General features: G+C 46.3%; 1 protein-coding gene across 1 annotated transcript in view; it reads left to right on the top strand.

The window, feature by feature from the left end:
- NFX1 (nuclear transcription factor, X-box binding 1) overlaps positions 1-18,325 on the top strand; it is a 1,141,187-nt gene that overhangs the window by 702,086 nt on the left and 420,776 nt on the right. Inside the window, exon 14 of the mRNA XM_069219549.1 lies at positions 16,062-16,181. Coding sequence (XP_069075650.1) covers positions 16,062-16,181 — 120 coding nt within the window. The remainder of the gene's footprint in view (positions 1-16,061; positions 16,182-18,325) is intronic.

The following is an 18,325-nucleotide window of genomic DNA, read 5'->3' as shown; positions in this document are numbered from 1 at the left end:
CTACAGGTACGCTATAATTAGGAAATAGAATAAAAAAACATAGAAATTTACTTTAAAAAAAAACAAAGGTTACAAGGACATTATAGTTAGGCTCACATTTAAACGTGCGCAACCATAGACTTTTACCAGTTATAGTTATGTCAAGTAACTATAACTCGTGTCCTAAGGACAGCTATAACTCGGGCCCTCGCCATGCAGTTTTTTCATCAAAAATGTTACTGCAAATATATATATATATATATATATATATATATATATATATATATATATATATATATATATATATATATTCACAAAAAAAAAAGGTTACTGGGATGTTACTGTGTGATAGAGACTTCTAGTTGAAGATTCCTTACCTTAGAATTTTCCCCCAGGCGTCAGACTGGATCCAGAGATTTTTCTTCAAGCAATACCCTTGCGCATCGGTAGGTGGCGTCGGTCAACTCCACAGGTGTCGTGGTCGCTGTGATGACGACGGGAGTAGTACATAGACACCGCCCTCGCGCAGTGACGTCAGTTCTTTTCTTTCCGTGCCATGCGCTGATCCGGAGAGAGCTACCCTATGCTATTTTTTGGCCGAATTCTGCCGTTTTGTTTATTTTTTTTGTGTGCAACTTTGGTGCGTCGAGGATGTCCCCGAAGACCGGGTTCAAGCCTTGTAGAGGCTCAGCTAGTACAAATAAGAGCTGAAATAGTGAGCTTAAGAGAGTATCTCACTTCCTTTAGTCACATGATACATGAGAAGCTAGACGGCATAACAGCCGTGATTGGGGATATAAGGAAATCTTCCCTTAACCCTGAGTTTCTCTCTCTATCCACGCAAACCCAGCAAACTGAAGCATCTATGGTGGAAATGCATAGGGGGAAGAACGCTTGAGTGGTATCACAAAACTGTCAATGGGAAGACTGTGCGGCCCCCGAAGTGACCAACTCAAATAAATGTGACACTAAGTTGACTAGAGGTGCTAACCATGAGATGTCCAGAGACAAGCTTTTAGATAATGTTAACAAAAAACCCCTGTGGAGCACTCTACCAAGTCAGACTAAGTAAAGTCAGCATGATATATACATGATGAACATTCAAAAGTTGAGTTATGGATCAAGGGAACAAGGGGATTCACTTAAGAACAAAGTAATCCACTGGATAAGGGGTGTAAAGAAATGTAGGTCCGTTATACGGGACGATATAATAACTGCCCAGAGATTTTTAAGTGATAGCTCAGAAACGGACCTTATAGGGCTGAAGTTGAATAGCCAGAGTCTAGTAAAAAGGGCCTTTTAGCGCTTGAGCTAAGATCGAGACCTGGCATTTTGTCCCCAGTGACTCTTGTCCAGATAATCCCCCCCATGGTCAATTTGTTTTTTAGAGTCAGTTCTAAAAACCGATTACCTCCCATTACATGTATTTCAAGACGGGGATGCAGGAGTAGTCCAACTACAAATGTAGATTGACGCAAAGCCCCAATAGTGGACGAAGGGATGAGTGACATTTCCGGCAAAAAGCCTTTGGAATCGTGCCACCTAAGCAATCTATCATTGGGCATTGTGGGAGCAGAGGTTGGAGTATATTGCAATGACCATGTAGAAGGGAGGGACTGTGGAGTTACATCCTTCAAAAACAAGGAAAAAGAGAGATTGCTAAATACTGGGGATGGTAACGAACCCTTAATTAAATTCTTATCTTGGAATGTGGCTGGTGTGTTATCAAAAACAACCAATCCAGAGTGGTGCAGTTTTATGGATAAACATCACATTATTTTACTACAGGAGACATGGGCCCCTTCTACGATTTATAGAGCAGGATACTGGACCTTCCAGAAGGCTGCACTTTCATCGCCATCTGGTATGGCATCTGGGGGCCTGATAATTTGGCTTAAGCACGATCTGTTCCCTAAGGCAAAGGAGCTACCTACCCCCACTACGGATATATTAGCCGTGGAGGTTAAACTCAGCTGCCTAAGGGGGCCTGTTCGTATAGTACTTGTAAACATATACATTAGGCCTGGCCCACAAAAGACTCAGATTGCTCTGCTAAACTTGCTTATGGGGTTCTTGAATCACTTACCAGGGGGGCAGGGTTTAATCGTTGCAGGAGATTACAATATGCAATTGAGTTACGAGGACGATTCCGAGCAAAAAGGAATCCAGTTTGCATACCCATGGGATAAATCAGGCCTGGCCCAGGTTGCAATAAAGACGACAGGGGGAGCATTAGTTCTACTGGAGGACTCAATAAAAGCAATGGGGCTAAGAATAGTAAATGGGAAAACGAAGTCAGACACCCCAGCGTTGCACACATATAGGAAAGGCCCATATTCGAGCCGTCTAGATAATGCTCTAGTAGATGATTCACTCTGAAATTCTCTTATTGATATGGTTGTCTCTCCACGAGACGACAGTGACCATCAAGCTCTTTGTATATCTTTCTCAACTTCCACATTTAATTGTAACTCACTAAGGGTAGTACCTTAGTTGTGACAAACAATTATAAAAACGTGAGATGGGAAATGGTGGCAGATGATGCAAATTTCCAGGCATCAATATATAAAGTAGTAATATCGACGCTTCGCCCCCTGAAGTACATTGACTCTGTACCGGTTGACTTGATTAATTTGCCTAGTATCTTGGTAAACCAGTTAAGGCCTTATTTCCAGGTAGCAAGGAGGCGGAAGAAGCTAGGGCCAGACCCTTGAGGTGGTTCTCTAGCTCCTGCCGACAGGCCAAATTACAGCTTTTGGGAGCACTGAAGGTAGGGAGTCATCGAGAGATAAGAGCTACCAGGACTGCATATAAAACAGTATTGAAAAACGCTAAAAAAGAGTGGGAAACTAAACACTGGAATGCTCTGGTAGATGTTCTTCATGAAAAAGACTCAAAACTGTTTTGGAGATTAGTGGCAGAAAAAGGACATTCCCAAAACATGGAGACCTACCCAGTAATCCAGCCAGCACTCTGGGTGTCACATTTTGGAAATTTGTATAGAGCGGCTCAAATTAGTAGCATCACTGTTCCTTCATCAACCGAGGGGCCTTCCCATCTACCAACTTTGGGGTCAGTTACACCATCCTAATTTGATCTGGATCTTTTTTCTTTAAAAGAAACAACTCTGGCTCTCTAAACGCTACGTAAAGGGAAAGCTCCTGGGTTAGATGGTATCCCAAGCGATTTGTATTTGTCCCGACCCAGAACTTGGTCTTTATATTTAAATACACTTAGCAACGAGATTCTGAGGGGTGGTGGGTTTCCCTCCACATGGCAAGGAGCAATCATAATCCCTGTTTTTAGAAAGGGCTCAAGGGAACTACCAACCAACTATAGGCCAATAAGTCTAATCGACTTAGCTCTAAACGAGATCCACAACGAGATTGCCTTAAGACCTCTTATGTTCTGGGTCTGTCTTTGGACATCCGAATACTTGTCCGCCTACCAAGTAGCAGTAGCTGAGCTTGTAGCGGACGGTGGTGTATTAAAAAATCCTTTGGCTTAAATATATTAGAGATATGTGTCAATTCATCAAAATGGAGGAGGTGTGGAGAGATCCTTGTAATCTAACAAAGGAAGCAGAGGCACGAATAAGTCGGTGCTACTGGGAGACCATCTTGGTGCAAACTTGGACCAATAAGGTCCAAGGTAGTAGGACGCTACAGTTTTTAGACCACAAATGTAGCCCCAAGTTTGAGGCCTATATGGACAACATGAATCCCCCCTATGTCAAAACCCTTTTTATTAAATTTAGGCTAGGGATACTGCCACTTAAGACATTCACTGTAAGTTGGAGCAAGGAGGCTTACAACTCGAGCTTTTGTCATTTTTGCCCTGAGCAACCAGAGACACTTGCACACCTTGTTTTTTTGTCCCATATATTTGGCTTCCAGGAAGAAGTGGATTATCCCTCTATGTAGATTAATGGGGATAAGGAAACATAACAGTTCGATGGCATCTGTCGCTGTAGATACGCATGTTTTGCATAGCTCGCCATCTGGTGTTGGGTCGGAGTGTTACAAGTTGGTTTTCTTCGAAGAAGTCTTTCGAGTCACAGGACCGAGTGACTCCTCCTTTTGTCTCCATTGCGCATGGGCGTCGACTCCATCTTCGATTGTTTTTTTTCCGCCATCGGGTTCGGACGTGTTCCTGTCGCTCCGAGTTTCGGAACGGAAAAACAGCTAAATTTCAGAAGATTTTCGTCGGTATTGTTGCGTTCGAGATCGGCGTAGTTAGAATCAACACCGCATCGAAGATCGAAGAGCTCCGGAGCCCATCGGGGTAGTTTTCGATCCCCCGTCGGGGCCTGCTCGGCCCGACCGCGTGTAGAAGAACGCCGATGGAACGGACCCCGTTCCGTTTCTGTCCCAAATGCCACAACAAATACCCCTATACAGACCAACACTTGGTCTGTAACCTGTGCCTGTCACCTGAGCACAGTGAAGACACTTGCGAGGCCTGTCGTGCGTTCCGGTCCCGAAAAACACTCCGAGACCGTCGAGCCAGAAGACTTCAAATGGCGTCCACGCCGACAGCCCACCGAGAGTTCGAGATACAAGTAGAGGAAGAAACCTTTTCGATACACGAATCGGACTCCGAGGAATTCGACGATCCACGAACCGTGAGTAAGACGTTGAAAACCACTCATAAGAAGATTGTCAAGGCCCAGGGGACGCCACTGCCACCAGGCCATGGCTCCACCCATAAATTCAGTGACCGACCGTCGGCACCGAAAAAGTCCCAAACAGTGCCGAGACCGTCCGACTCCGGTCGAGACACCGGCACGCAGCCTTCTCGGGACCGAGAAAGTGCTGGAGACATACATCGACACCGAGATAGCGGTGTAGACACGGCTCGACGCCGAGACAGCGGCACCGACGAAGTACGACGCCGAGATGTTTCGACTCCGAAAAAGAAAAAAGTCACCTCGGAGCCGAAAAAAGATGCAGACAGGGTTTCGGTGCCAAAACAACCTGCAACCGACCCAGTTTCAGGCTCTTATACAGAAGAGCAATCAATGACCTCCCAAATGCGAAAGCATAGGTTTGAGGAAGACCTGCAATCCACCGATGTAGACCATACGCAGAAACGTATTTTTATACAGCAGGGGACAGGAAAGATAAGCACCCTTCCCCCTATTAGGAGAAAGAGAAGACTGGAATTTCAAACTGACCAAACACCACAAACAAAAATGGTGAAAAAGGTTACTCCGCCACCCTCTCCTCCACCTATAATTCACGTCTCACCAGCACAAACTCCATCACATTCCCTGGCTCACACCACCATGAGCCAAGGTGACCAGGATCAGGACGCATGGGACTTATACGATGCCCCTGTGTCAGATAACAGTCCGGAGGCATACCCTACAAAGCCATCACCACCAGAAGACAGTACTGCATATTCTCAGGTGGTGGCTAGAGCAGCACAATTCCACAATGTAAGCCTCCACTCAGAACAAGTCGAGGATGACTTTCTATTCAACACCCTCTCCGCCACCCACAGCTCCTACCAAAGCCTGCCTATGCTCCCTGGTATGCTTCGGCACGCAAAAGACATCTTTAAGGAGCCGGTCAAAAGTAGGGCAATCACACCAAGGGTGGAAAAAAAGTATAAAGCGCCTCCTACAGACCCTATTTTCATCACTACACAGCTGCCACCAGATTCTGTCGTTGTAGGAGCAGCTAGGAAAAGGGCCAACTCCCACACATCTGGGGATGCACCACCCCCAGATCAGGAAAGCCGCAAGTTCGATGCAGCTGGAAAGAGAGTCGCAGCACAAGCTGCAAACCAGTGGCGCATCGCTAACTCTCAGGCACTACTTGTGCGCTATGACAGAGCCCATTGGGATGAGATGCAACATCTCATTGAACATCTACCCAAAGACCTACAAAAGAGGGCAAAGCAAGTGGTTGAGGAAGGACAGAACATTTCAAACAACCAGATACGCTCCTCCATGGATGCAGCAGACACAGCTGCAAGAACAATAAATACATCTGTGACCATCAGAAGGCATGCATGGCTACGAACGTCTGGGTTTAAACCAGAGATTCAGCAGGCAGTTCTCAATATGCCATTCAACGAAAAAGAACTGTTCGGTCCAGAAGTGGACACGGCAATTGAGAAACTTAAAAAAGACACAGACACTGCTAAAGCCATGGGCGCACTCTACTCCCTGCAGAGCAGAGGAAATTACAGCACCTTCCGCAAAACACCCTTTAGAGGGGGGTTTCGGGGTCAGGCCACACAAGCCAGTACCTCACAGGCAACACCATCCAGTTACCGGGGACAGTACAGGGGAGGCTTTCGGGGCCAATATAGAGGAGGGCAATTCCCTAGGAATAGGGGAACATTTCAAAGCCCCAAAACCCCTACAACTAAGCAGTGACTCACATGTCACTCACCCCCTCCACACAACACCAGTGGGGGGAAGAATAGGTCATTATTACAAAGTATGGGAGGAAATCACTACAGACACTTGGGTTCTAGCAATTATCCAAAATGGTTATTGCATAGAATTTCTACAATTCCCTCCAAACATACCACCGAGAGCACAAAATTTATCAAAACATCATTCCGAGCTCCTGGAGATAGAAGTTCAAGCACTATTGCAAAAGAATGCAATCGAGTTAGTACCAAACACACAAATAAACACAGGAGTTTATTCACTGTACTTCTTAATACCAAAGAAGGACAAAACGCTAAGACCAATCCTAGACCTAAGAATACTAAACACATACATCAAATCAGACCACTTTCACATGGTCACACTACAAGAAGTGTTACCATTGCTGAAACTACACGACTACATGACAACATTAGACCTCAAAGACGCGTATTTCCATATACCAATACATCCATCGCACAGGAAATACCTAAGGTTTGTATTCAAAGGAATATACTACCAATTCAAGGTACTGCCTTTCGGTTTAACAACCGCACCAAGAGTCTTTACCAAATGTCTAGCAGTAGTCGCTGCACACATCAGAAGGCAGCAAATACATGTATTCCCGTATCTAGACGACTGGCTAATCAAGACCCATTCGTTAATAACGTGCTCACACCACACAAATCAAATCATACAAACCCTCTACAAACTAGGGTTCACAGTCAACTTCGCAAAATCCAACATTCTGCCATGCAAGGTACAACAATACCTAGGAGCCATAATAAACACAACAATAGGAGTAGCCACTCCAAGTCCACAAAGAATTCAAAATTCATACAACGCATGTATCCAACACAAAGAATACAAGCAAAGATGATATTACAACTCCTAGGCATGATGTCTTCATGCATAGCCATTGTCCCAAACGCAAGACTGCACATGAGGCCCTTACAACAGTGCCTAGCATCACAGTGGTCACAAGCACAGGGTCACCTTATAGATCTGGTGTTAATAGACCGCCAAACTTACCTCTCGCTTCTATGGTGGAACAATATAAATTTAAACAAAGGGCGGCCTTTCCAAGACCCAGTGCCACAATACGTAATAACAACAGATGCTTCCATGAGAGGGTGGGGAGCACACCTCGATCAACACAGCATACAAGGACAATGGAACGTACATCAAACAAAACTGCATATAAATCACCTAGAACTGCTAGCAGTTTTTCAAGCACTAAAGGCTTTTCAACCAATAATAGTTCACAAATACATTCTCGTCAAAACAGACAACATGACAACAATGTATTATCTAAACAAACAAGGGGGAACGCACTCAACGCAATTGAGCCTGCTGGCACAAAAGATATGGCGTTGGGCAATTCACAACAAAATTCGCCTAATAGCACAATTTATCCCAGGGATTCAGAATCAACTCGCAGACAATCTCTCTCGAGATCACCAACAGGTCCACGAATGGGAAATTCACCCCCAAATTCTGAACACTTACTTCACGCTCTGGGGAACACCTCAAATAGACTTGTTTGCTACAAAAGAGAACGCAAAATGCCAAAACTTTGCATCCAGATACCCACACAGGCAGTCCCACGGCAATGCCCTATGGATGAACTGGTCAGGGATATTTGCCTACGCTTTTCCTCCTCTCCCTCTCCTTCCTTATCTGGTAAACAAACTCAGTCAAAACAAACTCAAACTCATATTAATAGCACCAACTTGGGCAAGGCAACCCTGGTACACAACGCTGCTAGACCTATCAGTAGTACCCCCACATCAAACTGCCCAACAGGCCGGATCTGTTAACACAACACAACCAAAAGATCAGACACCTAGATCCAGCATCGCTGAATCTAGCAATCTGGCTCCCGAAATCCTAGAATTCGGACACTTACAACTTACCCAAGAATGTATGGAAGTCATAAAGCAAGCCAGAAGGCCATCCACCAGGAACTGCTATGCCAGTAAATGGAAGAGGTTTGTTTGCTACTGCCATATTAATCAAATCCAACCATTACACGCAACCCCAAAACATGTAGTGGGTTACTTGCTTCACTTACAAAAATCTAACCTAGCTTTCTCTTCCATTAAAATACACCTTGCAGCAATATCTGCATACCTGCAGCCTACCTATTCAACTTCCCTATATAGGATACCAGTCATTAAAGCATTCATGGAGGGCCTTAAAAAAATTATTCCACCAAGAACACCACCTGTTCCTTCATGGAACCTAAATGTTGTCTTAACTAGACTTATGGGTCCACCTTTTGAACCCATGCACTCCTGCGAAATACAGTTCCTAACATGGAAGGTTGCATTTCTCATCGCCATTACCTCTCTAAGAAGAGTAAGCGAGATTCAGGCGTTTACAATACAAGAACCTTTTATACAACTACACAAAAATAAGGTTGTCCTAAGGACTAATCCTAAATTTCTACCAAAAGTTATTTCACCGTTCCATCTAAATCAAACAGTGGAACTTCCAGTGTTCTTCCCACAGCCAGATTCCGTAGCTGAGAGGGCACTACATACTTTAGATGTCAAAAGAGCATTAATGTATTACATTGACAGAACAAAGAGCATCAGGAAAACTAAACAGCTATTTATTGCATTCCAAAAACCTCATGCAGGAAACCCAATATCAAAACAAGGTATAGCCAGATGGATAGTTAAATGCATCCAAATCTGCTACCTTAAAGCTAAACGACAACTGCCCATTACACCAAGGGCACACTCAACCAGAAAGAAAGGTGCTACCATGGCCTTTCTAGGAAACATCCCAATGCAAGAAATATGTAAGGCAGCCACATGGTCTACGCCTCACACATTCACCAAGCACTACTGTGTAGACGTGTTATCCGCACAACAAGCCACAGTAGGTCAAGCCGTATTAAGAACATTGTTTCAGACTACTCCCACTCCTACAGGCTGAGCCACCGCTTTGGGGAGATAACTGCTTACTAGTCTATGCAAAACATGCGTATCTACAGCGACAGATGCCATCAAACTGAAAATGTCACTTACCCAGTGTACATCTGTTCGTGGCATCAGTCGCTGTAGATTTGCATGTGCCCACCCGCCTCCCCGGGAGCCTGTAGCAGTTCGGAAGGTACCTTCAACTATTTGTGTATATATATTATTTTAACCTTAAATAGGTACATACTTAGTCACTCCATTGCATGGCCACTATTACTACAATACAACTCCTACCTCACCCTCTGTGGGGAAAAACAATCGAAGATGGAGTCGACGCCCATGCGCAATGGAGACAAAAGGAGGAGTCACTCGGTCCCGTGACTCGAAAGACTTCTTCGAAGAAAACCACTTGTAACACTCCGACCCAACACCAGATGGCGAGCTATGCAAAACATGCGAATCTACAGCGACTGATGCCACGAACAGATGTACACTGGGTAAGTGACATTTTCATATCTTTACAAATTCTTGCAAGTGACACAAGCGACAAGGTCGTTTTTGCAGTTGCAAGGTATCTACAAAGCGCATGGGCCATAAGAAACAGAGAAAATTAAGTTGATTGATTGGCATAGCCATAACCACTCTAGACAAAAGAAGATCACTAAGTGCAATCAAGATAGGAAGGCTTAGCTTTTAAAAAAATAAACTTTGATGTCAGCCTTGTATTACTGCTATAATTCTGTGTTTTAATAATTTATTCTAGATCAAATTACCTTAGGTAGAAATAGATTACCATGTGGAATTAAGATAGATAGGTTTACAGGATTTCAAAATTTGATATCCGTCCTGCATTGTTTTCACAATTGTGTGTTTTAACAACTTAACCAAGAAGAAATTTTAGTGCTATTTAATGTATTATGTGGAACCCTTCCTTTTATCTATTTATAATTTTACTGCATGATTATGGTTTGCTGTTTATTGGATACTTTTATGGCTTTTAGCCGAAATAGTTATTTATTGAATTGAATTGTAAGGACTGCCATCAGACGATGTCGGTGACAGATCCTCATCGTATTTGTCTGTGGTGCTTTGAGCGCAACCACAACCACAACCCGAAGTCATGCTCAGAGTGTCGGGCCATGCACCCGCAGGCTTTGAGGGAGCAGTCCCTAAAGCTAATGGCGACCCGGCACTCGACTCCACGTAGATCCCGGTCTCGCTCGAGAGGAAGGTCTCGAGATAGGTCGCGGAGTCATCACCACACGTCTTCTTCTAAATCCTTGGGTCAAGGTAAGAAGAAGAAGAAGTCCCATCGCTCTCCGACTTCGCCCTGTTGCTCGGCTGACGCGATGCGGGAAGAGCGTCCATGCACTAGGCCTCCGTCCTCAGAGCCTGCTTCTAGGTCAGCTCTGCGCTTCCCCGAGTTTGCCGGAGCGACCCCGCCCAACTAAGAGTTTTACGAGGCCATGTGCCTCATGTTTGGGCAGGCTGACCCCGATACGGCGCCTTCGGGCCCAAATGGTTCTGCTGAGGGGCCTTCGGGTTTCCCGCTGGCGGCTTCGTCCCCGGCCACCGAGGTCACCTCCGGATCTGTGCGCGGATCCGCACCGGCCGCACCCTCGAGACGTTCCCCGGCTCCAGGTCGATTATCGATGCTCCCAACGTCGGTGGTGCCCACTATTGACATCAACCCGATTCTTATCAGTTGACGACGCCTTCGGCTTCGGTGGGGCCTATTCGCCCAGGTTGGATTCTGACCCTTTTTCCTATGGATATGAATATGGGAAGGAATTGGAGGTGTCCCTGGACCCTTATGAGTACCAGGATGACCCTGCTATGGACTGGGCACAGGAATTGGGCGAAGCCAGTGGTCCGGATACTTCTCCAGACGCTGGCATGCTGTCTCCTCCTACCGTGGCTATGGTGGAGGGAGCAACTTATGGGATGGTGGTCAGTAGGGCAGCTGAGGTCCTTGACCTTCAGCGTCCTACTGTAGAGGTCGGTTCTAATCTCCTGACGGAGGTGCTTCAGCCTGGGGCTTCTACGTCTGAACCCCTTCTCCCATTTAATGAGGCCCTCACTGATGACCTTTTGGGTACATGGTCCAAACCCCACCCAGGGGCTCCTGTGAATAGGACTATCGCACGCCGCCATCGGCCCGCTCCGAACGACCCTAAATTCCTTTCCTAACACCCCACGTTGGAGAGTCTTGTTATCCAGGCTTCCTCTTCAGACGCGTTCCCTTCTGCCCCCCCTCAACCCCCCGATAGGGAATCCAAAAGGCTGGAACAGTTTGGCAAGAAGTTATTTTCTTCCTCCAGTCTAGCGCTCCGGTCTTTGAACATCTCATGCCTTTTGGGGCGTTATACCCACTCCTTGTGGGATACGGTTGCGCAAGTCCTGCCGCAGATACCGGAGGAGGCCCGTGCTATCGTCTGCCAAGCAGTGAACGATGGGAGAGACGTGGCAAAGTTCACAATCCGTTTTGGGCTGGATACGACGGACTCTCTGGGCAGATCGGTTGCAACGCCAGTGGCCTTACGGCACCACGCCTGGTTACGCACTTCTGATTTCTCGGAGGAAGTCCAACAGTCACTCATGGATATGCCCTTTGATGGCACCCGTCACTTCGAAGACGAAGAGGACTCGGCCTTGGAGAGATTCAAGGATTCCCGGGCTATGGCTCGGTGCCTCGGTCTTTTCTCGGCCTCTCGCCCACCACAGTCCGCTTTTCGCCCCTTTTGTGGACACGGAAGGGGGCGCCCTGTTGCGTCCTCCACCAACACCGTGCCATGCACGCTGGCCAGCCCATGCGTGGCGGAGGACGTGGAATCCCACGTGCCCGTGGGACAGGGAACCAGTGGTCTGTCCATTCCAACTCTACCCCCGCTGCAGCCTCCAAACCCTCGTAGTCCATCCCCTCACTCCCGCCCAGTTGGTGGCAGGATTCGCCATCACCTGCTCCACTGGGAACATATCACCACGGACGGGTGGGTTTTGCAGATCGTTCGAAAGGGCTACTCCCTCCCTTTCGAATCTGCTCCACCACACATGCCACCATCCTTCAATCACCTCCAGGAGGATCATTTGGCACTTCTCCTGCAGGAAGTCGCAGCTCTCTTGGCCAAGGGAGCTATAGCAAAGGTCCCTGTGCCAGAAGTAGGTCGTGGGTGTTCTTCCAGCTACTTTCTGATACCAAAAAAAGACAAGGGCTTACATCCTATCATAGACCTTCGGGACCTGAACTACTTCCTCAAGAAGGAGAAATTCAAAATGCTCACCCTGGCTCAGGTTCTGTCTGCCTTAGACCCAGGAGACTGAATGGTAGCGTTGTACTTGCAGGATGCTTATTTCCACATCCACATCCTGCCTGCCCACAGACGTTACCTACGATTCGTGGTAGGTCACGAGCACTTTCAGTTTACCGTGCTCCCCTTCGGCCTCACCAGCACCCCTCGGGTGTTCATGAAAGTGACGGCGGTGGTTGCAACTCATCTGCGCAGGTTAGGGGTCTCAGTCTTCCCCTACCTCGACGACTGGCTGTTGAAGGTGAACTCTGCCCAGAAAGTCGTCTTCCACCTTCAGACTACGGCGAACCTCCTGCACACACTGGGGTTCTCTATCAAAGTGCCAAAGTCACCCCTGACTCCCTCTCAGTCGCTCCCTTTTATTGGGGCAGTGCAAGACACAGTGCAGTATCGGGCTTATCCTCCTGACAAACGAGTCCAAGACATTCAGGCTATGATTCCGATCTTTCAGCCTTGGTCTTGGGTTTCGGTGAGATTGACTTTGAGGCTGCTGGGCCTCATGGCCTCCTGCATCCTTCTAGTAACACATGCCAGATGGCACATGCAGGCTCTGCAGTGGGACCTGAAGTTCCAGTGGACGCAGCATCGGGGGAATTTATCCGACCTGGTTCAGATTTCGGAGGGAACTGCAAAAGACCTGCAGTGGTGTCTTTCGAATCCAAATTGGGTCCACGGCAGATCCCTCTCTCTCTCCCAACCAGATCTCTCTATAGTGACAGATGCGGCACTTATGGGTTGGGGTGGCCACATGGGAGAGGCGGAGATCAGAGGCCTCTGGTCTCTGGCGGAGACCGGACTCCATATAAATCTGCTGGTGCTCCGGACGGTCAGGCTTGCGTTGAAAGCATTTCTTCCCTCTCTCAAAGGGAAAGTAGTGCAGGTGTTCACAGACAATACTACCGCCATGTGGTACTCCAACAAACAGGGCAGAGTAGGGTTCTGGACCCTCTGCCAGGAGGCACTACACCTCTGGACATGGCTGGAACATCAGGGCATTACCCTGATTTTTCAACATCTGGCGGGATCCCTCGACGCCAGAGCAGAATAACTCAGCCGTCGATGCAGGCAATCAGGAATAGCGTCTCCATCCGGAGGTGGCGCAAGGTCTCTTTCAGCAGTGGAGAGAGCCTTGGTTAGACCTGTTCGCCTCCGCAGAGAATGTCAGCTGTTTTGCGCGTTGGAGTTTCCAAGGTGGCACTCGCTCGGAGACACTTTTCACCTCGAGTGGAGCTCCGGCCTCCTTTACGCCTTCCCGCCTATCCCTCTTCTGCCCAGAGTTCTCAAGAACGACCGGGCCCAAGTCATCTTGGTGGCTCCGGACTGGGCTCGAAGAGTGTGGTATCCAGAGCTATTGAGCATGTCCATCGATCCTCCACTCAGACTGCCTCTTTGGGCGGATCTTCTGTCGCAGCAACAGGGGACGGTTCTTCACCCAAACCTGCCCAACCTCCACCTTCATGCGTGGAGATTGAGCGGCAACAGTTGACTGCTTTTGCCCCTCCACCCGAAGTCTGCAATGTTATCTTGGCAGCCTGGCGTTCATCGACTAAAGCTGTATACACCTGTCGGAATAAATTTGTGGCATGGTGTACCAACAAATCTGTTGATCCCCTTTCTGCCCCTCTGTCAGAGGTTCTTCTGTTTATTCTTTCTTTAGCCCAGCAGGGCTCTGCTTTGGGCACCCTTAAAGGGTATTTATCTGCCATTTCCACCTTTCTTAGGCTACTTGATCAGCCCTCACTCTTTAAATCTCCTATTGTTAGCAGGTTCTTAAAAGGGCTCACCCACTTATTTCCTCCCACTCAATTTACTATGCCTCAGTGGGACCTTAATCTTTTACTTATTATTTGATGTGTACCCCCTTTAAGCCAATGCTTAATTGTCCCTTGCGGCTCCTCACCTTCAAAACTGTCTTTCTGGTTGCTATCACCTCTGCTCGCAGAGTGAGCTTCAGGCCCTTTCCTCAAAACCTCCATACTTGTCTGTACATCCCTACAAAGTAGTGTTACGCACTAGAGCTTCCTTCCTTCCTTCCTAAGGTGGTTACACCATTTCATGGAGGCCAGTCCATCACTTTGCCTACCTTCTACGCACCCCCACATCCTTCCCATGAGGAGGAGATACTCCACCGTCTGGACCCAAAAAGAGCGTTGGCGTTCTACCTCAATCATACTAAAGATTTCCGGGTGTACGATCAACTCCTCATTGGCTATGTGGGTGCGAAAAAAGGGAAGGCTGTGCAAAAGCGTACCATCTTTCGATGGGTGCTTCTTTACATCAAAATGTGCTACGCTTTGGCCAAGAAGCAACCTCCTGAAGGCTTGCATGCTCGTTCCACCAGAGCAACTGCTGCTTCCACTGCGTCAGCACGCGTAGTTCCTGTCCTGGATATCTGCCAGGCAGCTATGTGGGCATCCCTGCACACGTTTGCTTAGCACTACTGGCCTGGACAGTCAGGTCCGTCGAGACAACTATTTTGGTTGTTCCGTCCTACAGGACTTTCTAGTGTGATCCCGGTTCGCAGCCCATCACAGAGGATGGCATCGCTTGGGTATCTATTCTACGGTAAGGAATCTGCACTAGAAGTCTCTATCAGATGTACAAGTTACTTACCTTCGGTAACAAAATATCTGGTAGAGACATATTCTAGTTGCAGATTCCTTACCCCCACCCGTCCTCCCCCCTTGCAACCTGATTTCTAGGGACAGGGATTCCCCCTTTCAGGTCCTTAGCTCTTTTGCACCAATCTCAGTGTTCTTAGCTGCTCTGCGCTCTGGCGTGGAAAGTCGTTAAAAGAAGCTGACGTCACTGCGCAAGGGCGGCGTCTATGTACTACTCCTGATGTCATCACGGCGACCACGATGCCTACGACGCCTGCGGAGTCGACCGACGACACCTACCGACGCGCAAGGGTTTTGCTCAAAGAAAAATCTCCAGATCCAGTCTGACGCCTGGGGGGAAATTCGAAGGTAAGGAATCTGCAACTAGAACATGTCTCTACCAGATATTTTGTTACCGAAGGTAAGTAACTTGTACTTTAGGTTCAGATTTTACACACACAGAACCATATAAATTCAGCTGTTATTTCAAGTAACTATAACTCGTTCTCTAAGGTCACTATAACTTGCACCCTGCACAGTTTTCTCATCAATAATTTTACTGCAAAAGTTACAGTGATATTATCAATGATGTCATAGAAGATATCATGAGTGATGTAATATCTGAGGGTGTTAACAGTGCATGGCGAGGGCTTGAGTTATAGTTACCTTAGGGCACGACATACATACATACATACATACATACATACATACTCAGACTCTATGGTTTACCAGATTTGTGACTTCTTCATCTGATATGGAATAAAGTTTTAATTTAACTCAATTCATTCTTATTAAAAAGTAATGAAAACTATGATAAAACTGTGATGTTGTTTGATTTTGTTTTCTTGCTCTCCATTAGGCTTTGATGAACTAACATGCTACTGTGGGGAGTCTGTTATTTTTCCTCCTGTTGCATGTGGTACCAGGCCACCAGAGTGTAAAAACCCCTGCACAAGAAAGCATGAATGCGATCATCCAGGTAGGTGAAAGTTCCTGCAGAATCTATTACAAGTCACTTAATTCTAGCTCCCGGTGTCTTAGTTGGCTGAAATGTTGCAGGAGGTTACGGGAAAAAAAGGGTAACTCAAAAGCTGTTCATTATTTATTTGAATGAATTCTTTGTTCTCCACAATTAGATTTTTGAAGGGAGGAGTCTGGTATAATCAACTATTTGCTCTAAATGTTGAAACTGTACTAGACTAATCCTTCCACTGTGGTTGATCCTGTTCCTCCTTCGCTAATTCATTTTTATGCACTCAATCCTGCCACTTTTGGTTGCCTTTCCCTTTCATCTTGCATTACTCCCAAGTTTTTTTAAGGACACTATTATTCCACCTGTTCTCAAAGCACCCTTTTTAAGCAATCTTCCCTCCTAACAATGACCTTATTTCTGTTTTCTTAACTTATCTGCCTACTGTAGCTCATATTCTAGAATTGTTTTGATTGACTTGATGCTTTTTCCATGTTCACTTAAATCTGGAATTTGATAGGCTCACTCTACTGAATCACCCATCTCTTCCCTGTCAGTAAATTGTTCATTTTTGGTTGCCACTCTTGGATTTCCTTTGTGATCGTTGTGCTTGTTTCTACACATCTTAACTGTAGATTTACAATAGGGTTCTGAGATTGTACACAAGATTTGTTTGGGAGTATGAGTGTCCTGCGGTTGGTTGTAAAGTTCATAAGGCAAAGAATATTCACTTAACCTGGATACAATTTAAAAGAAAACTCTAGAAAATGAAGAGGCCTACCTCCTGTACTGTAACTGGAAAATATGTATTCTGACATCTTTCCATGACTGCTGGGAGCGTTGGAAGTTACAATGAATATGGTTGAGATATTGTGTTCTTAGCAGGTGATCAGAGGCACACATGTAATGTACTTCAGAAGATCATCATTTAGCCATCTATTAGTACCAAATCCTCTATGTAGTAGAGCTTCTGTTTTGCAGAATTTGCATACATAGATCACAAGCTTTGCACTCTCCTTCAGTCTGGTGTTGGGAGTTGTCTTTGCAAGCAATGTTTCTTCCAAGTGAATGTTTTGAGAAGATGTATGATTCTTCCCCTGAATTCCACAATGAACCTGGTTATAGACTATACTTTACATTGTTGTTTTCTGCCATTGGGTTCTGATATACGCTGTAGAGGTCCAAGACCGTCGACCAGAAGAACCAAAATGTCGACATTGAGGGGCTGATATTACTGACCACAAGTTCTAAAGATATTGTGCAAACTGTGACTGCACTGAAGCGCACATTGGACTGAAAAGCTTGTGATAGGTTTATGAGAACGACTTGTGTGGGGTAGGGGTATGGCGAGCTATCTCTTAAAATTATTTAAAGCAGTAGGTTCCTGTGGTCAGACCAACGTAGGATCTATAATCTTTCTTGACAAAGGAATCACAATCAATCAAACTGTCTGTCATCACAGAGATGGTAGACACATCCTAGAATGTACACTAAGGGGGTTATTACAACTTTGGAGGAGGTGTTAATCCGTCCCAAAAGTGACGGTAAAGTGACGGATATACCACCAGCCGTATTACGAGTTCCATAGGATATAATGGACTCGTAATACGGCTGGTGGTATATCCGTCACTTTACCGTTACTTTTGGGACAGATTAACACCTCCTCCAAAGTTGTAATAACCCCCTTAGTCTCTCCAGTGCCTTGTACCAGGCCTGGCTTTTGAAGCTGTCAGGAATACTGATTTTGTTTCTGAAAGGGAAGGGCTCACTGGTAGCCCAGGGACCCTTGAAGAAAGGAGTCTTGATTGTGTGTCTTTTGATGACTCAGACTTCGAAGTACAGTTGTCTCCAAGTGTACCATAGAAACCTACAACTACCCCTTGGGATCCACTCACTTCACAGTTTGAGATACTTCCCTTTGGGGTTCACCCTCAAAGTAAGCCTCTGGTCGAGGGCAAAGATAGCATTGAGAGAGAACTATAGTGTAAGTCAAGAATCACCCCCCAAAAAGGCCTCAGCAGTTGGTGACATCCACTGCACCTGAACCCTCTCTGCCCCATAAACCAAGTTCAATGCTGAGAAAGCCTCATGAAACCAAATTCAGCAACACCTGATAAACAAAAAAAACAGATGTGAGTTAGAGAAGGATAAGA

The sequence above is a fragment of the Pleurodeles waltl genome, chromosome 2_2, assembly GCF_031143425.1.
Source record: "Pleurodeles waltl isolate 20211129_DDA chromosome 2_2, aPleWal1.hap1.20221129, whole genome shotgun sequence".
In the NCBI taxonomy this organism is placed as follows: domain Eukaryota; kingdom Metazoa; phylum Chordata; class Amphibia; order Caudata; family Salamandridae; genus Pleurodeles; species Pleurodeles waltl.
The sequence above is the reverse complement of the archived record's forward strand: the minus strand, read 5'-3'. Positions and strand labels throughout refer to the sequence as shown.